We start from the raw sequence: 21560 nt of genomic DNA on the forward strand, positions 1-21560 counted from the left end.
ATTATATTGTTAAATCATTGGAGTTAATTACGTGCTTTGCTAAACACATGTAGTGCCAAATCAATAGAATTGATTACGCTAAGCATTTTTTTTTTTTTTTGGGGAGAAAATGATTACACTAAGCTAACAATAAAAATTGGAATTAGGGGTATTGTTCCCTACAAAAGTTAAAGTTGTTTCCACCACTTAACATGCCACATTATTATTATTATTATTATTATTATTACCAAAGGAAATATTATTGTTTCACACTCTAATATCCACACTCATGTACATCACTCACAAAGTGTATACATTAGATATCCACATTTTCCAACTGATGTCCACATTTTGTTAGTAGGTGTGTACAAAGTGTGAATGTGTATACATTAGATATCAACGTTTTCCAACTGATGTCCACATTTTGTTAGTAGGTGTGTACAAAGTGTGAATGTTGGAATGTGAGACAATCATAGTCCTTACATCACATTATTTATTTGTTTTTCTATGACCACAACCCTTGTCACAACTTGTTAAAATGATTAATTATGAGTAATAGACAATTATTTTCACATTAACCTACTACTTTTCACAACTCAAGTCAACCATATTAGAATTGTGGCGAAAAATGTGACACAAAAAAGTTGTCCCCAGACTTTCTTCCTCGTTAATTTATGACAAACTGTGCGGACATCATTATGCCAAAAATTGGGCACTTTAGACTTGTTAATGAAAGCTTAGGAATATATTTATTTGCAGAGGATCCTCTGATAGTGTACGAGGTATTGTATGTGACAGATAATTCTGTCACACGCAACTCAGACTCCAAAGCATCTGATTCTTTCATTGATAGTTGATCCATAGAATTTCCAAATTATCTACTTGAATCCAATAGCAAGGTTGTTGTTCTAAGGTTGTTTTGGTCACTTCGAAGAGTCAATCTTTCTTATTATATGTTCTAATCTTAGTGCTTCGTACTACTTTTGTTATTTCTTGGCAACTCATGGAGTCTTTAGCATATCTTCTCAAAAAAAGAGAGGAGTCTTAGTATATAGCTTATTGTCTAATTGTAATAGACTTATAGTATATATGCAATATTGACATAGACATAGATCAAGAAGAGGCTATCATGAAGAGAAAGTATGTGGAAGGAGGAAGAGAAGAGAGTGCAGCCATTGATGAAGAAGAGGAGAAGATCAATACCTTCTTCACTTTGGTTAGAAACATCCGGGACACGCATAATCAATTGTTAATGCGTGAATCAGAGGAGAAAGGTAAAGGAAAAGGAAAAGAAAAAGAAAAAGAAAGAGAAATGAAATCAACTTGGACCCCATCATTCAAATGGGAAGATTTTGAGGAGGATGTGCAATTGAGAAACAATTTTGTAATGCCTCCTAGTTCTTCCAAGAAGGAAGAACATTGCAAGACTGAAGAACAAGAAGAATTGGATCTCAACCTTTCACTCTGATGCAGAGTTATACCATTCTCAATAAACAAGGTACGAAGAGATTCAAAAGAAGAGAACGGTTTTTCTGCATTTTGATGTTTTCATTACATTCTTCCTTAATATGTTCATGTGCTCTTTGTCTTTAACCTTTTATTGCAGACAATAAAAACGGAGTTCTTTGGTCAATTAAGTTTGCACCGCTGTCCTGTGAGATTTTTTCAAGTTGTATTTGGTTTATCACGTTGTATTTGGTTTTATCACACATAATCAATAAATAAAGAGCCATTTAGATAATTTTTATACTAAGCTATGCAGAATTGACTGGCAAAGATGTAGTTCACGGACTGAAAATTTTGTACATATTGCAGTAAACTAATAGTAACACAATACTACAATAGATGAACAATGCCCATTTGATTCTTAGTAAACGACAGAACATGTATGTATTGCTTCTACTATTTGGATTAGTAATATACAAAGGTGTATCTGACATACTAGAGTGTTCTTTAACTTTCAAGAAAACCTTCTCATAGGCAAAAATCGATTATGCATGTGTCCATATCGTCCATGCACATCGGTGTTATTATTGCTCCTCTTTATATCCACATCAACACTTTATCTGTAATGCACTAATAGCGGTTGAGGCAACTCTTGGTACTTTCTTTGATATTATATAAAATTCTTTTTTCTTGCAAAATTACTGATCTCGCTTGCACACCTCTTCTGATAATGGTCAACTAGTATGTCCCATCTTCAATCAAATCATCAAATTCTGGTTTCTTCCCATTGATGATGTCAAACTACTTTTCTTTTTGGGCATGACCAAAGCATGATTGCTGCACTTTTATTTTGGAATTCTCCACTGAATCATAAACAAAGACAAAGATCTTGAAATCACTAGAAAGGGACCAATGAACCTATTTAATGGAGAGCCCTTGAAGAATGAAGCCCCATTTGCGCAACTAGTGAACTTTAAGAAAACAACACTCCAATTGAGAATGTAGGACCCTGTCTCTTGTTCACTTCACTTGAATGCTTGCTGGGGAAAATTATGTCCATTGCTTTACTTCTTCAACAACTGTTAAAAAGAGCCTTTTTCTATTTGTATTCACCAACAACAGTTTTTCTTTTGTACGTTTGAAATTATTGGAAAGTGAAAGTTGACCTTCTGATGGATTCTGATGGCTCTGATGTTGGGATGAGTCTCAGCCAAAATTAAAACGTCTTAAATAATTGCATATCCAGATCAATATTGCATTTGCAATTCAAGTGCCAATTTTTTTATATTGTGAAATGTATTAAGGAAACTCCACTTGTATTTGGGAATTTATATGGGCTCCTGTACTATATAACTAGGTCTCTTTACTTAGTTGCTTAAGCTTTTGGTTGGATACTCTTAACAAAATGTACATACATCATTGTGAATGGAAGGCATAAATCAGGCAGGTTTTCCTTGCACCATGAAAGGCATGTGCCAGTTTGGTGTCTGTGTGTGCGATTGTATGTGAGAGAGAGAGAGGTTATGTCAATTTATTCAATGAACAACCGCTAATTTTTTTGGTAAGAAGCAATAGAAAAAATTAATTTCTCACAGAACATTCTCTGATATATCTTTTACAAATCGGCACAATTCTAGGGATATATATATATATATATATATCGAGTCTTGAAGTAGGGAGCAGAAAAGGAACAACTTTATAATCCCAACCAAAACAGCACATTCAATACACTCAAATACAACAACATTCACTATTATATCTGTTACAAGAAAGTGGCACAAGGCTATGGTTATATGTCTACTCTAGAAGAAGGAAAACAGAAAGAAGGAATACTTTACAATGCCAACCAAAGCAGTACATCAGAATGAAGAAAGATAATTGAAACAAACAACTGAAAACTTCTTACAAAGGCATAGATATTAGACAGGTCTATTCTTCCTCCTATTTTGTTTCTGTGTTAAGAGGACTCTTCCCTAAATTAGATGATTTCCCTTCACTCTTTGGAGTATGTGATTGTGGTGTCCTTGGACTATGTGGTCCTCTTCCACTAGACCGAGGACTTAGCTCCCCTTTTAGTTCACCAACACGAGGACTATATGAGGCACGTGGGCTCCGAAAGCTTTTGGGGTCATTTGATGGTGTTGCTGTGGAGCTTGTGATCTTAGGACTACTTACATGCTTAAACTCACCACGGCTTCTTGTGATAACTTCATCAAAAATCTCTCCTTCACCTGCAAGGGAAGCTCCAGCACCCAGCTCTGCCTCCTGTTTGGTGGACATCAAATATGCAATGAATGTGTAAAACATTTTAAGCAGTACTAGTAGGATTAGTAAGGACTCATTATATGAAAGACTAAAGTAAGGATTTAACTTCCAAGTTTTTAAGAAGAAAAATTTACCGTAGCAAGGGTAAATGGTAAAGCTGGTGCCTCTTCATACTCTGCTGCATCCAGGTCTTGAAGATGAGCACTTTTGAAAAACTTGGGCAGAAAGTACTGCCTAACAGGAACCAAAAGCATGATCAGCAAAGGAAACATAACCCCGGCAATTGGAATCCACGTAAGTCCAAAACATGTTAGCAAATAAATTGTTTGGAAAATGGTGAATGTTGCAATTGACTTGAAAGGCACTGTTTCCACAAAAGTAGCATGGTACTTCTCAAGGACTCTGCAGGAAAGAAATTCATTTTATCTTAGAGATAGTGAAGAAAGGAAAATATAAATTAGCTAAGGGAAAGGATTTAAAGTTGTTACTTGTATCTTCTGCTTGGTGCTGTGAAGAGCAATAAGATTCTTTCCCAGAATTGGTTGCCAGGTAAATTTTCAATGGCCATGAATGCAAAGTAGCCCCAAAGAACTGAGGTGGGGATCATTTTGAGTAAGGGCATGGCTGCAACACATCCTCCCACCATTGTAGCTTGAAGTAAGTTACTAACACGCTGTTCCTTCACCTCAACAGGCAATAGATCATCTATTTCCTTCTCAACATCAAATAATGTCTCATCAACTGGGGCATCCATTTGTCCCATACTAGTAGCTGCTTGAATGGTTGATTCTTTTAATTCCTTTAGTCCCTGATAAAAAAATAGTTCACATTATTAGTTTAAGCAGGACCTTAATACTGTCTTATCTTGAATTTGATGACTTAAATAATAAAATCAATGATTTAAGTGAAGCCATTCACTAATTATCGGCGCATGCTCAGTTAGAAGATTAATTAAATCATGCAACTAAAAATTTTCAAGCCTATGAGCCCCTTTGAAGTCATTACTCATTAACTGAGATTGCTTAGTCATAAAGATATGCACATGTTGTGCCATATGAGCCTAATAGTCCTTTGTCCCCTGGATTATATCCTTGAGGATATCATGACTATGATTTTGTGGCCTTTGCAAGAAAGCAGCATAGCAATCTTATAACATGAAACCTAAAACCCATGTGCGTAACAACCTTACCTGAATTGAGGCCCCCTGGTAGACCAAAGGGGTCTGCATTTGATGATAGGCTTCTTGCATATTCCCATACAGCTGTCCCAAACTAGCATTTTTTCTGATACTTCTGCGCGCTGCTTGAACAAGTCTATTGCGAAGCAACTGCATAATAACCAAATTAACATTTACCATGAAAAAACATAAATAACCAGAAAAAGTGCAATATCTACTGCCATACATACAAAATAGCATGTTCTGAAAATGGACTTTGGGATAGATTACCTGATGTTTAAGGGTAGCCAAACTCTTTGTGTGCATTGGAGATTGTGGGATAACTCCATTTGATGGAGGGATACCAAGAAGACCACACAATAAGGTCTGCCATCAAGAGTAGTCAATATATCACAGGAGGATGAAGTAGAAATTACAAATTAAGTGTATTCTCAATTGAAAGTGAGATGTAGCAGGATGAAGTTACATACCAGAAACCCCAACAGAAGTAAGTCATAATGGTAAGAAGATGGTTTTCTCAAATTAAAGTCCTTCTGTTGAGCTAGTTGAGATGCTACACTGTGGTCAAAATAGTAAAGCACTGCAATCATTGTTGCAGGAATGAAAGCTCCAATTATGTAGACAACAGGAACATCTAGCATATCCTGTCAGGTTCAATTGTAAATCATCCAATCAATCTTCTATCCAGACAGAATACAACAAATCTTCTTGTAATTACAAAACTTGTGAAACATACCTTAACGACAGTCCAATTCTCATACGCACCAGGTGACCACGGATTTGGGCTGAAGAGGCGCCGTGGGATCCCTTTTGGAACACTGCCAGATGGTATGTAAGAAACAGCTGTCCAGACTAGAACCATAAGTGGTACACCATAATCTGCTATTAGGCTTCGAAGCCAACCTGTCAAACAAGTTGGAAATCTTTTAATTGATAGAAGGCTCTACATTTACCACAACGTTTTGAGAGCATTGAAGCAAAGTTTTCTGCAGAATTTTCTGATACAGCACCAGCAACATGCAGAATGAAGCCTTCCGACTTACCAGACCCATACCGCCATGACCTTGCCTTCCGACTTTTTAATGCTGTTAGCAGAAGGCCAAATGACAGAACCAAAGCAAACATGCCATTTGCAAATCTCCATGAAGGTATGAACTCAGTTAAACTTGTATTTTCTCCATGTGGGATGCGAAACTCATCTACTAGCCCCTGAGAAATCAAACAACAACAACAACCAAAAAAAAAAAGAAAAAAAGAAAAAATGAAATTGGATTCTAAAAATAGAGAGAAGTCATACTACTGCTTATATCTAGATAAAAGAAAGTTGAAATAGTATATGACACTGCTGTGAAAGGCTTTAATAATATTAACATTTTGTGAATTCCCTGAACAACAGAACAAAGGAGTTGAAAAACAAGAATCAAGTTACAGAATTCTTACTTTTATAGCTTGTTGCATGAAGAGCATTGCTATTAGTAGACCAAACAATTCTCCCGCCACACGAGTAAACCTATTGATGATAGAGCATGCTCCTAAGATAGCCAGTAATATTAGTAGGAATGATGTCCAGACACATACCCTGTAAACATCAAATGATGAGATAAGTTCTGTGAATTATAGAATTAAGCCTGAGAATTCAAAGCAGTATCGTGGAAATCCATGTCAAAGACATCAACATATATAGTATCTTTCCTTTTACAAGATCTTTAACACATTGCTTACCATCCACTCCATGCCAGAAACAAATTCCGACCCAAGTCTGATCTCTCTTTAGCAAAATTAAACATGAATGTATACATAATCACAGTTGGTTCTGCAACACCTAATATCAACAAAGGTTGACCTCCAATGATTGAGTGTATAATACCACAAAGTGCAGTGGATGCTAAGGTTTGCACGGCTGTTAGAACTCCCTCTGCAAGTACCAGGTGGAAAATATCATGCATAAAGTTTTCAACATAATTTTCATTTTGGCCTTAATAATTTATCACGTTCCCTTATTCTCTTTGGGATTCTTTCTTTTTCCAATGCTTCTGTCTAATCAAGATCAAAGCTTTAAGCTTCAGTGGTGAAACTTTGGGGAATTATACTGTATCTTTTTAAGATAAAGAATATTCTACTGCAGATCTAATTTGTGACTAGTTTTGAAGTTTAGGTGTACCAGTGTCTCTCTCCAGTTGTTCACCAAATGAAATGACTGGTATTGCTGAGGCGAAGAATATATATGTGGTGGGAGCCAGAATCCTGAAAGAAATAAAATTGTGTCACCAAGACTGTATTAGACTAAATCATAAATAGTCAACAGCATACACAAGAAAGTTTATGATTGGAAATGATCAATTAAGATAGTATGTGAGTTTTACCTGTAGCCTGCTCTTATGCCACCAGTCCAGTCTTGCTTGTAACACCTTAATCTTCCTCTAAGGTCATTCTTGATTCCTTCAAATGGTACAAATGTCTCTTCCATGGTCCTTTCTTTGTAGAATTCAGTCAATGCGTGATATTCCTTATCTAATGGCTTCCAAGAGAAAGAATAGCCTCAAGGACAAAAAACATTCAAGAGGGTCAAGTATAGTGGCAGTTGCATTTGTGAGAATCAAATCAAGGTGAACGAATCAATTACATGATGTGGGTTTTCCTCAAGTTCTAGACTTTAGTAAAGAAGGTGTGAAAGACTCAAAACAAGTGGGCTTGGTTCAAGAAGAAAATGCGTTCATGGTTTAGCAAACATGGCAAAGTGCATGATTCACTGCCTTTCAAAGACCAAAAAAGTGATGAGCAGTGTCACTTGTGATGAAGCTTCTTAAGTGCAGAGAGCAAGAGTAGTTTAGGCAGGTTGATCACCAACTAGAGCACCCCAACATTCAGAAGTGCTTCATGGTATCAACGTGTGGGCATTGAGAAGAGAGGGAAGGTCCAAATATATTAGCTTCAAAAAAGGTGTAGTACAAAAGGGGAGGTAAATTTTATAAAGGAATTTTTAGTGAATCTCACTGCCTTTGCTAGGAATACAGATCATTTGTCTTCCAAATCCTTAACACCTCATTGGCCTATCCTTTTGATTGGGCCACGGCAGCAACTCAGCATTCACATTATTGGCTGAACCCACTTGAAAGTAGACTGTCTCTTCCTGTCAGAATGTAACCTCCCTTAGGGAATGATCAATAATGGCACTGTTAATTGCAATGTCCAAGTACACGAGTTAAGCCAAGTTTTGAAGCTAATAGGTTCCTTGTATTTGTACTTTGTACTTCGATAAATAACACTATAGGTCCAATACCCACCTCTATAACACTATAGGTCCAATACCCACCTCTGACCTTGCCATGTCGGCAAGGTTGCTGGCAAAAATCTAGATTGGTATTAAATATTAATTGTTCAATAAGTCTGGATACACTACTTCTTTTTTCTTTTTACAATAATTTATATAACAAGTTATTAATGATAGATAATAAAATAGTGTAAATAATTCAATATATTGAACTTGACTTGATTCAGATAGTGTTCGTATCATATCTAATAAAATATACTGAAGTATTGGATAAAAGTTTTGTACCTCTTCCTATTCTGTAAAACATTAGTGTTTACTTATTAGATTTTCAGCCTCCCCTGCTCCCAAATGGGGGTGTCTTCCTCTTCTTGCGGCATACAATTGACAGTTGATGCTGATACCTTGAATTATTGAACCTAAAAGAAAGGCTTAAAAGAGTTGAAATATGAAATGGTGGCCCGGGAGCAGGCTGAATCAGCTTACGTAAAAAACAACAAAACAAGTTGACCTAATTGTTCCACTCAATTATTCACTTTTCAATTGATTTTAAGTTGCATCAAATAATACTATATCTTTAGCATTTTCCTCTCCCGACCAATTCAACTATATATGGGGCTTAATTAGTTGATCGAAATGAAGGTAGAGGCTAAGGAGTGATGTGAATTTTATTGATATTGAATTGTACACCATGTGCTTTGAACAACTCATCATTTTATTAGCTACCTTACAGAACCATTCATTCACAAAGCCAACAAATAGGTTTCCTTCTATGAAGTATGAACAACGATGCAATATTCCTTCTTCTATTTATTTATTTATTTTTATTTTAACTTTGATTTGGGTGCCTCTAATTAACATTTACATAGAATAGTAGCTTAGATACTACTCTAGCCAAAGTTTTAATTTTATGGTGGCATATATGTCACATTCTTGATAAGCCAAAAAAAAAAAAAAATTTAACAATATCACAACCCTAGCCACGTCGAAATTATATGTATATGACATTACTTTGCATGCTTTATGTGGGGCCAAGCAGACATCATGGCCGTATAAGTTATAATCATGTAATTTGTTTTGTAACATCTTTTTTTATTTATAATTTTATTTATTATAGTATTTTTCTATCACCAAGAGATTATAATTATATAATATAAATGAATGAATGAAATGACTTCACCGGCTATAACCTCCAATTAGTTAAATGTTTTAACGGTGGAGGATAACTTGTTGTATTAGCTTTATGTGATGTGGAAGTAAAAGTATGACGAATCCGTAGCGTGGTGAAATTTTTAATAGTGTACGGTCCTTGAATCTCTATATTATATAAATTTCCTAGCTGTACCTTAAAGTAAAAAACTTTATCTTTTTGATTTACTAATGGACTATAATATGATCCTCAAAAGAAAAAATGATAATAATATGAAGGAACGAAGAATTGAAGATATTATTCATCGGGAGAAAGTAGTGAGGATGTCACGTAATGCTTTAATGCATTTATAATTCCATAATTTTTCATTTATAAGAGAAGCAACTTCAAAGGGAAAAAAAAAAAAAATAATATTGCTAAGGAGGACAAATAATTGTATATAATAACTATTTAGCACACATAGTACGTACATAATAAACAGAATCTTTTTAAGGCCACATATTTCTCAAATATTTTCCATCAGGCATTTTTTTTTTTTTTTTTTTTTTGAGTTTTGAAATCAAATGAGAATCCAAAATCATTTGCCTAATTTTGAGAATATCACTTTGAGTTTGAGTCAAACACGTACACATTGACATTTGGATTATAGTTGTAGCTAGCTAGCCCCTTAACCCTTTAATATTAAACATTTGGAGTAATGTACTGGCCATGAAGGGATTGCCCGCCATTCTTGATATATTCTATACAAGCCGTAATCTTATTCACCCTAGGAAAAAGAAAACTTTTTACATAAATAAATAATTATTATGTTCTTGCTTAATTAGGCCATGTGCTCTCTTTATTCGTTTCACACTATCATTCCTACAACCAATACAATTAAGAATATCAGAGTCGACAAAAACGATGATTTTTATGCAGAAACCAAACCAACAAACAAAAGAGAACCCCACTAGCATTTTGTATCTTTAAACTTGAAAAGAAAGTCTTTAGCCAAGGCGTCACTTGTAGATTCAAATATGTTGCCCATGCATATTAATTAAAAGCCTATGCTTGGTTAGATGTGATATTCATTTTTTTTCCACAACTCTATGACCTGGTTTACTTCTCTAAAAAATAAACACTATGAGTTGGTTCGCATAATATTTAGATTCTGCACCCATTGGCAAAGGAAAAAGTTAATTAGGGCGTCCTTTATTAAGTTTTTGTTTCTTAAGGTCTATTTGAAGACTGTTTATTTGCTGAACACTGAAAACTTATTACTGAAAATACTAGCAAATTTTTTTTAAAAGGTAAAATACTATTCACTTGCTATTGTTCACACGTTTTTATACTTTGGCTGGTCCATGAATAGTGCCATGGGACCAGCCAAAAAAAGCAGATGCCAGCTTCAACGCAGACGCGTTGCTAAACAAACACACAGTTATAGTTTATGCATCTTAGAATGTTCCAGGTTTTTATTTATTTATTTATTTATTTTTTTTATGTGTGTACAAAATTGAACTCCAACAAGCCCATGTTACCCCCCCTCTCTCTCTCTCTCTCTCTCTCTCTAGAGAATATATCTGAAAAAGTTTTTATATATTTGTTGCCTCGATCATTTACAAAGAATAACCTCTCTTATATAACCAAAGAGAACCCTAGCCTAATTTTGAAAAAAGAGATCCTATATTTTGACTCCCCAAAGTTTAGAGATAAACAATCTAAAGAACATTGGGAATGTACAAGTTAAGAAAATTATAAAGGAAAAGACAAGGAATAGTTTTCTATGGGCTCAGTTAGAGATTACCAATTGCCGATCCCTTCTTGTTTCTATGTTTCTCTCTTGCACTTTTGTTTCAAATTTCATACAAGTTGTTCATTTTCAATCAAATAATCCTCCCAAAAAGTAAAAGTTAAAAGTGATCGGGAACTTAATTATGTGATATGCCAACCATAGGGGGTCAATCGAAAGACGATCGTACCCCAAACTGAAAACTAAGCCGTTAAAGAAGATCGAATTATGCAAATAATCACCACGAATGACCTGGCTATCGACCTATGGATCTTTTTCTTCAAGTCACTCAGAAAAGAAAAAAAGAAAAAAAGAAAAAAAGAAAAAAAGAAAAAAAACTACTTATCTTAATTACTATAAGATGACCACTTACCTATGAATCCTTCCCTCCTGGTTAGTTGACCACTATAGTCACCTTCAAAGGCAGTGCTCGCTAACTCTGTTCACATCAATATTTATTATGTCCAATAGTCGTTGAACTTGTCCCATCTGCCTATAGATTGAGCTATTTCCCTTACACATTGATCCCTTCCATCGACTTGAGCAGATGACTAACTGTAGGTCTACTGTGAGGTTTTAGGGTAACTTTGCACTATATATGGCACCCCAACGATTTCCATTATGAATAATGTACGTAACCTCACATACTGAGATTCTACCATTTTCATTTATTTATGCGTGTGCATGAGTTGGATTGAGGTGATTTTTTTTACCAAACCCACTATGGTGGGTTAAAAAAAATTCTAACCCAACCTAACTTATCATAGAGGTTCAACCAAATCCAACTCAACCCACATGGATCAAGTTGAATCCAAGAGTTAAATTGTTTATTTATTTATTTTATTACTATTATTATTAAATTGAATAGAAAAAAAAATATCACACTTGTCACTCGAGTTGATAATCTAAATATACATGAACCAACATTCCAACTCAGTTATTAAAAAAAAAAAAAAATCCAATTGAGTAGATAAACAAAATATAGATGAACTAGTATCCTAACTTAATTATAAACAAATAAGAGTGGAGTGGGAGAGTGGGAATGGGAGGCAGTAGAGAGAGAAATAAGATTGTTAAGGCTTGCGAGGTAATTGAGTTGTATATAGGAAGAGTCAAATAGGGGAAAAAATCAAATATAAAAATTATTAATTATATAATATATATTTATATATATATATATATTATAAAATTTAAATATATAGGTGGTTCAGGTTAGGTTAGGCGGGTTTGTGATTGTTATGACCCAAACCCAATTTGACCCATTATTAAAAAAATTGCATAACCCAACCCAACCCACCAATCCCTAAAAATTGACCTAACCCTATGGGTTCGGTTGGATCAAATCGGTTTTGGTGAGTTGGTGGGTTGGCTGCACACCCCTATTTGTCATACTAGTTTTTGGCTTAATCATTTGAGCTTCCTTGGAGTTTGCTAGGATAAAATGAATGTTTCTTTTTCTCAACAATGTATTCGTTAGATTGCAAGGATTCATCACGATTTAGTCTTTGTCAAAATCCTTGTTGTGGTTTAGTCTTTATTCTGAAACTTTACCCACTTACAATTTTTTGTTTCTAACACTTTGTTTATTTTGGTAGAAAAATATTTTCTTGAAAAAATAATTGTTTTCTTATGTTTGGTTGTACTTTAAAATTGAACTCAAATTTTATTTCCCCCTTTTTAGTTCACATAGAAAATTATTAATATTTTATATATGCAAGTACAGTGATTGCAACAGTAGTTGTAGTGGTATTTGTGGCGGTAATGATAATGAGTTAACTCATTATCATTAACACCATTGTCTCTGCCACCACTATCGTCTCGATTTTGGCCCGTCCCGCAAAGTTGGTGAGATGGGGATGGGGCAAGATTTTAGCCTCGCACCATGGGGCAGGGCGGTGATTGGTTTAAACATTTTAGACCCACCTCACCCCATTCTCACCCTATCTCGCGTTAATAAATGTTAAATTGTAAATTTTTCATACCCTAAAATCCTAATTTTTTTTTTTGAGAAACATAAAACCCTAATATTTAAATTAACATATCATTAGTTTATTTTATTCTATCCAACATGGTTTTTTTTTTTTTTTTTTTTAGCAAGGTTGGAAATAAGATACCAATTTTAACATTTTCTTTTGGCTTTATAAGAAACAAATTTATATACTATTGAGTTATTGATTTTTTATTATGAGATTTTTATTTTTGTTGTGATATTGTCTTGTTAAACATTTTGATAATATTATTCAATTTTTACTAAAAATTAGTTTGATTTGATGAGATAAATTTATTTGTAATTTCAAGTATTTTTTTTTAATAAAACAAGTTTTATTAAAAATAATTGTAATAGTTGTGGGCAAATTGACAAAAAGTAGAGTTTTATGGGGAGGGGCAAGGCTTCGCAGGGCCAGGGATGTTGCAAAAAATTTTTTCCTGTCATGCGGGGTGGGGGGCGAGAATGGGACAATACAAAATCATGTGGGTTGAGGGCGAAGACCCCATCTTTCAGACTTGCCCTGCCCCATTGCCATCTCCACGCCTCCGCCACAAATACCAGTACAACTATTGACAATGAGTAAGTGACACAAAGGAATGGAAAAGGTAGATACACAAAGGAATGGCAAAAGGGAAAACATTTTCTCCTTTGAGTTACTTTTTGTTGATTTTGGAAAATGTTTTTTGTTAACCACAATTTTTTATGCATCCAATGTCAGAAAAATGTTGAAAATATTATCCAAAACACATTTTTCGTTGAAGCAAATTTAACGTGATAATGAGTGCATTTTTATGAAATTTTTAACAAATACGTTACAAAGTAACTTAAAGGAGAGAAAAGCCGAGGCAGAAAGCCTTGTTGGATATAATAAAATAAGCTGATGATATGTTTGTTTAAATAGTAGGGTTTTAGAGTATGAAAAATTTACAATTTAACCTTTATTAATGTGAGGCGGGGTGGGTGGGTCTAAAAAGTCTAAACTCATTCCCATCTCGCCTCGTGTTGCAGGGCTAAAATCTCATCCTATCCCCGCCTCACCACCTTTGCAGGGTGGAAAAAACCCGTGTGGGGCGAAGTAGGGGGGGGGGGGAAGCGGGTCAAAGCGGGACGGGGCAAAATTGCTATCTCTATTTGTAACCTTTTACTGTATAGACTTACACCTTTTTGCCCTTTTAATGATTTCATAAACTTCGATACCTAAATAATAGTTTGATTATTTTCAGAGAAATACTAATACCAAAATGAAACATGTCAAATTTGGAATAAAAAAAGCTTTCCCAAATCCAAACTCATTAAATATTTTATATCCAAAATAAACTCAAATCCTATTTAAAATTTTCAAACCTGTGTTATTTATATTTAAAAAACTCAAACCTGTTGGTTCAGGTTATCTTGAGTAGAGTTGAACGTATAGGATTAACTTGAGTTAACCTTTTTTTTTTTAAATGACAGAAACTTTAGTTAACCTTAAATTCATATAAATTAACTAAATTTTACGTTGGCCAAAAACCTATTGCAACCCTTCTCTTTTATATCAATTTGGGACCATTTGTGAAAAAATATATGACATTAAGCATTAATACAACTAAAAAAATGTTAGTTAACATAAAATTAAATATCTATTCTATAAGAAAATAAAGAAGTAAAAAAAAAAAAAAAAAATTAATAAGTATATCTTTTTCATAGTGAGAAAAATAATGAAAACAGAGAGATATGAGAAATGGTGGTATAGAGAACCTATCTTCCGTAGATTTTTTAAAGAGAAAGTAATACACATGTTTTTTTAATGTAGTCATAATTTAAATAAAAAAAGATTAATAGGTATTTATTTCAATGTTGCTTTCTTCCAACCCCACCCCACCTTATCAAATTCTTGATGGCATTTTGACAAAATTTCCTCTCCTATCTTGGCTTGACTTGTTGCCCCGCCTAATTTGCGCAAGTTTCTACAATCTGAAAATGGTTAAATTTGTTGAACACAAAGTGTTTACAACGTGGCTTTTGAATTTATTTTTTTATTTTTTATTTCATGCCAGGTATAATGTGAGTCATGATTTTAGCTACTTTTAGTGGTGTGTAAAACAATTTGTGTGTAATAAACGTTGCTCATTTATAAATAAGAATGACTTTGTGTGGTCCAAATGTATACATATTTGTTTACTTAATATCTATAAAGATAAATTATATATATATATATATATATATATGAAAAAGTTAAATTAACGTTTGTCCTATGATATTAGAAATCTCCCTTAGTTTAGTCAAACTCATTCGTCACAATTTAAAAAAGTTAGAATCAATGTCAATAGCGATGTGTGTGTGTGTGTGTGTGTATATTATACATTTTTAACTCAAAGACTAATTGACCCTTAAAGAGTCATCTTCATGATTATGGTGTGGGTGTGAGCGTGGGGGCCATTTTTCTTCCCCTTCTTTTACATGAGTATGGCCTGTTTTAGAAGTTATGAACCGTTTATGCTTTGTAGTATATGCTTGCATACATATGCTCTCGTATAAGAATTGCCTTTTTTTAGTTTATATTTATGTTTATTTATTTTAAAGTCAAAACATATATATCAACATCTGCCCTTGTCATTTTCTCCATTAAATTTTCAAATTTAGCATTCTAAGTAATGAGCTACTCTTGAACATTCATTATCACTTTAAATATATCCCGTACCCACGAAATTTTGGAAAGAGGGGGAGAATCATTCAACAAAGCTAATATGCTTGATTTAATCTGTCTGGTTTTATAAGTTAAAAGGATTATATTTTTAGATTTTAACCAAAACAAAAATTTCGAATTTCAAGTGCATTATTGATGAAATGATAAAAAAAAAAAAAAAAAATCTTAAAAAAAAAAAAAAGGTCATGGTCACCGAAAGGGTTGCCACTTGCCACCCAGTTTCAGTATCCTTGGCCATGATGTTCCTAGTGGAAAAGAAAACACAACAATATTTTTGGCCTTAGTTCTCATCATTCCAGCAACCACTAGAATAATGAATGACTTTCTTAATTAATACGCAAGGAGGCGATTGATAATCAAGAAACTACGAGGATCTAAAGATATCCCAATTCAAAATTATGATCATTAACTTTAAATAAAAGTGCTTGGCATTAACTTTAAATTAATGTTGGCAAAGAGAGCTTTAGTACTATCGAATATAAAGTTATCGGCCTCATTAGTGCAAAGCCAACTAGTAGAGTTGCCCCTAATATCCCAAGCAAAAATAGTGTAAGAAAAGTTTTGGGTTATTTTAGACACCGGTTGTTATAGTGATTATCAATTTAAACCCGATTATGTCAAATTTACCAAATTATGATTTATCTGATTTATGCCATGTGGTGTCACCAATTGTAACAAGAAAAGAAAAAAAAAATAATAATCACAAGAGACAATGATATAATGATAAAGTGAAAACTTGTAGGCAACTTACTGTAGAAACTTTCTACTATTTCAGAATTTCTAAACTCTTTGGCTACATGAATACTCCATATATGATGTATTTGTGATCAATCCAACAACTCCCAACAGAATCCAAGAACATCCTAGAGATTTGCTTCACAATAGCAACTTTGTGATCCTATGTGTTTCAATTCACTACTTGAACGCTTCAATCGTCTGTGTTGAATTTTCTCTCGATCTTTATCTCACGAAAAGTATGTATTTTGGCTTGGTTGAATCTCTCTCTAGGCCAGGTATGGCAGTAACCTCTCAAGCCTCTATGAAAATAGTGCAAAAATTCCCTTATATACTAGTAATAACTAGGGTACGAAATCTTGTGTACAGCTGAGATTTAAAACACATCAAAAACAATTTTCCAAGGATCGAGCCTCAATCGAGTGGCAGTCGAACTTCGCTCGATCATATCTCGATGGAAGGGCAGTTGAAAACTATTTGCCTTGACTTTCTTGAGGTGTTTCTTGCACGAACTGTCTTGAACTTGATTTGAACTTCATGGACACATTAGAGACTTAACTTGACAGTTACAAAGTCATGGAATTTCCTAACGCTAACAACATTAACACTAACATGCACTAATGATATTAAAATTTTGATACTTGTGCTCTCCCTCCATTTGCCAAATGTCTACGCATAAATTGGCTTGACAGGACTCGTGCTGAAGGACTAGCCTCTACTGTCAGCTCAGAAATTCCCTATAATCTAGGATCAAATTGGACAACCAAGACATGAATATATAAGACATCTCAGAGATGTAACAAAAAGTGAATATGATTCAACAACATTCCTATATACCAAAGTCCAACTCAGTTGCAGCACATCCCACCATTCTGCTTATGTACTTGTTCTTCAACCAATTGTTGGAAAGAGAAGCCTTGAATCCAATTGCTAGAAGCATCCCTAATAATAAGGCCCCTTGCTAGATTACCTTGAGCACATCCATAGGTATTCAATTTTTTACAAAAGAAATGTCAACTGCCAATTGGAGATATCAGATAGAAGAATTCCTAGGCTAAATTGAAAATTTGGAATACAACGTGAGCCACTAATCTCTCCACTTGTTTGAAAATCAAGTTATATATCTCTATCTAACTAGCCAAATGTCTCAGTTGGAGAAGGAAAATTATTTGCCAAAGACATTATTAAGAGTAAATAAAGTATAATTCGAGGTCTATTTACCCCAATTATATAATGATTCTTCAAAGAAATGAAGGGCATTTCTGGTTAAAGTGCCAATCGAACACTTAAGTTACGTTTGACATTGGCTTAAAAAGTTAATTTTTTTTTCTTTTCTATTCAGCTTATTTTTGCTACTATTAATGAGCCTTATTGTACTTTTTGGTATTATTTATAGGTTTTATTGTACTATTTCACCTACCTTTTAGCTTTATTTACAATACTTTCAGGAAAAAATTTTTAGTTTCAGCTAAATAAGCTGTTCCTTAGACTTCCCAATTTGTACATGTTTCAATTTTTTTTTGTTTTTGTGTGGTGATTTTGAAGTATTTTTTTTAGTACAATCCAATTTTAGGATCTAAATTTTAGCCCTTTGGAGATCTGATAACATTAATAGATTTTTAGGAACAATTTATTAAAACTCTTATTTCTAAGATATTTAATTACTTAAAATTAAAAAAAGGAAAATGCTAACGAGTGCCTTTAGGGTACTGGTTAATAATCCATTTAAAAAAAGTTTTTATAAGAAATGAAAAAAAAAAGTAATTAATATTTTGACAGTTTTTTTCATTTCCCATAAAAGTGATATCAAAATTTTCCTAAAATAAATTATTAACGAGTGCCCTAAGGACACTCGTTAGCATGACCCTTAAAAAAAAAATATATAATTACCTATTGACATTAAATAATTCTATGCTTATTAGTGCATCATTGTCCTAAGTTTAGACCAATGATATTATAACATGTTATTAATCATGATTAATTATTTAAAGAACTTGTCATAATTAATTAATTATAATCATATGTTTCTAGTATTAAATACAAAAAAAGTGTAGAAACCATAAATATTGATTTGAAACTTTTAATAGATTTGACTTACTCCTATTACTTTTTTAATGGGATATCTCCAATTGTTTTAAATATACATTGGCACAGTTAAAAAAAAAAAATATATATATATATATATATATACACACACACATTGGTAAGTGGTTGTGAATTTTAATCTCCATATTTTATTTAGTTAGTGGGTGATGTGACAGTTTCTCATTAAAATAAAATAAGATTTCAATTAAAAAAGTACTAAAAATAAGTCAAACACACATTTAATCTAATAGTTTGATTTAAACATATAATATGTTAATTTGATCCTTGTGACCTTTTGTTTTCAATTAAGCATTTGGGAGTCCAATTGTCAAAATTACGATTTTTTCCTCATAACAGGTTTTGCTATTGGCAAGGTTAAATGGAGGTTGCAAACGGAGTGTCTACAACTCCCTTTCATTAGCTACAGTTGACCCATGTTGATAGATTGTTAAACAGTATTGACCGGTTGTTGACTCTTTCCAGTAACATTTTTTTTTCCTTCCTTAAATGAATCGCCTTTGCACTCATTTTTCAAGTAGATTCCATATTTTTTATATGTTTTTTTTCATCAAGACTCTGCAAAACGAACCAAAATATTGATTCTTAATCAATCAAGGGCAATCTTAATGATTTCCACTATACTAAATGCCTAAATGGACATGTACATCTTTCTTTTAGGCCTATCTTTTAGCTTTCCATTTTGATTATGAATCTTCACCACATTGGCCAAGTATCATGGACTACACTGATCGATCGTCTCCTTTTGTCAACTTTATTTATAGTCACACATAACTATTATCTTAAGTTTGCGTTTCTTATTTTACACCTCTAATTAGTAGCATTTACTGGCTTTTTTCTTTGTTTGTTTGTTTGTTTGTTTTGGGTCACGCACATTTCAACAGTGCTTTCACAATTATGAGAAATGCTATGTCCACAATATTTTTGCAATATTTTTATAACAAATTCTATGTAGTAGGTTGTTACGGATTATTATTGGTAGGACAAAAAAGTAATTTCAGTAGTAGGTTCAAATTAAAACCGATAACAACTAACCACTTATGATTTGTTGTGAAAATATTATGAACGTAGGACCTATCGTTATACTTTTAACAATCCTCTTTCCTCAATCAACTTCAATCCTTGATCACCACATACTTTTGCCCTTTCCTTCTAGCTTGCCATTTGTGCTCAACTCAATTGTGCCTGGGCCACTTCACATCTAATTTTATGATTTCATTTTCTTTTCAAACTCAAGTTGCCTTCAAGTTTTCACCTTTTATTTAAGGAAGATGTAAGGGATATTAAATCTCAATTTGAGTCTCTCAAGTCAGTTATATGTCCTAATCCAAGTTCATTGTGGTAGGATTCACTTGTTGTGCAAATGAAGTAATTCTAAATTAATCATACTTATAGTTCAAGTACTATATCTTTGAGTTAGTGTATGGTTTAACCTACTAAATATACACTTGGATAAGTTCATTGTAATATAAAAAATTTAATAGTAAGATGTAGCTAATGAGAGGTTTACGTTGTGGATATAAATAAATCTTGCCGAACACAGCATGCCATTTCTTTATCACAACCTTTATATTTTCTTTTTCAATTTTTTGTCATACACTTTATCAATATATATAGATTTAAAGAATAACTATAAGCTATAAGCATAAAAAATCTTGTAACTTAGCTAATTGACACCTTCTAATATTTCTAATAGAAACATTAAGAATTCAAATCTCCCTACACTTATTGTAACTATCGAATTATTCACACAACAAACAAAAAAAGGACTAACTATAAACTGGTCAATTTACAATCTTAATTACATCTCCACCCTCCACTGATAAGTGATACCACAGAAAATATTGGGGGAGGTGGACGTCTCTAATTATTTTATAGTTCAATATGATGTACATTTTATATTCAATATTAGCACGTCTATTGGGTATTTTTTTTCATTGTTTAATGGCTGTACGAGGATCACTTCAATTATCGATTGGCTTAAGATTAAAAAGATTCCTTGCTTATGCGAGTCTAGAGAGATCCCAAGCTAACAGTATTGAAGCAATCATAGAACTTTGGAAGACATAAAAAGAAAGTGAATTATATTATAATGTATATGTGTGTGTGTGCATGTTTTGCACATCAATTTGTAGTCTATGAGATGATTCTTTTCTTATAGTATTATTCTCTTGGAATTTTAATAATCACATCATCATGACAAGGGACCTCCACAAAATAAAGGGTCCATATATCTATTATCCCTTTAAGCCTTTCTAAATATTCGAAGCTTTAAGTAGAGGATTTCAACAATGTCAAGCACATAATCATGATTAAAGACAAACATTTCAATTGCCGACTAATGTTCATACCTCATAAGAAATTGACTTAATAGGAGAATGGGGCAAGGTTCACATGACAGAAGAAGCTTCTGGTTCTTGGAGAAAACTATCCATTCTTTCTTTATACTTGTTGGAGTTGCATTCAAATCATTTTGTCTAGCACAAGCGTTTGTTCTTTCTTATAATTGAGGATTTGAGTGGCAAAGCCTAAACCACCTGTCAAGAAAAGTAGATGTTACATATTCAATCTCAGCTATTTGTAGGTGTTACCAAAAAAACCATAAAAGCTATTGACTAAGTGGTAGGACCATTGATGATGGGTGTAATTATCTTATTTATTTATTTTTTTTGAAGGATCTCAAAATTCTGTAAAGATCCAACGAATCTCCAATTTGTTAATTTACCATGCCACAAACATGTCAAGTTATTAGTCGAGTAAATCTCAGAGACGATAATGGAATTAGACTTATATTGTGGATCTTAAATCAATTCATACTTTTACTATTATTCACTTAGCAATTTTTTTTTTTTTTTTTTTTTTTTTTTGACACCAACTACACCATTTTGTTTGTTTGTTTTTTATTTTAAGAATCAAAGAATAGTTTGATCCATTACGGAAGCCGAAAGATGGGCATTTCCTTGAAATTGTGATTGACCTTAACCAAAGGG

The 21560-nt window shown here is 33.2% G+C and overlaps 1 protein-coding gene and 1 long non-coding RNA gene across 2 annotated transcripts; one reads left to right on the forward strand and one right to left on the reverse strand.

Moving 5' to 3' along the window:
• Window positions 1-688: 688 nt before the first annotated feature.
• LOC136062371 (uncharacterized) lies at window positions 689-1730 on the forward strand. The gene is made up of 2 exons (XR_010624137.1): window positions 689-1477; window positions 1586-1730. It is a non-coding gene; the product is annotated as an uncharacterized LOC136062371 (long non-coding RNA).
• A 1368-nt stretch (window positions 1731-3098) lies between these two features.
• On the reverse strand, window positions 3099-7805 carry LOC112012590 (probable boron transporter 2). Its single transcript, XM_024044968.2, has 12 exons — window positions 7231-7805; window positions 7029-7111; window positions 6590-6782; window positions 6308-6446; window positions 5911-6076; window positions 5604-5770; window positions 5338-5511; window positions 5138-5233; window positions 4880-5017; window positions 4179-4498; window positions 3825-4092; window positions 3099-3690 (listed from the first exon to the last, which is right to left on the reverse strand). Exons 1-12 carry the CDS (start codon window positions 7332-7334, stop codon window positions 3367-3369), a joined length of 2172 nt encoding a protein of 723 aa, XP_023900736.2. The 5' UTR covers window positions 7335-7805; the 3' UTR covers window positions 3099-3366.
• Between the last annotated feature and the right edge of the window lie 13755 nt (window positions 7806-21560).

Source organism: Quercus suber, unplaced genomic scaffold (genome assembly GCF_002906115.3).
Source record: "Quercus suber isolate HL8 unplaced genomic scaffold, Cork oak 2.0 scaffold_18, whole genome shotgun sequence".
NCBI classification, from domain to species: domain Eukaryota; kingdom Viridiplantae; phylum Streptophyta; class Magnoliopsida; order Fagales; family Fagaceae; genus Quercus; species Quercus suber.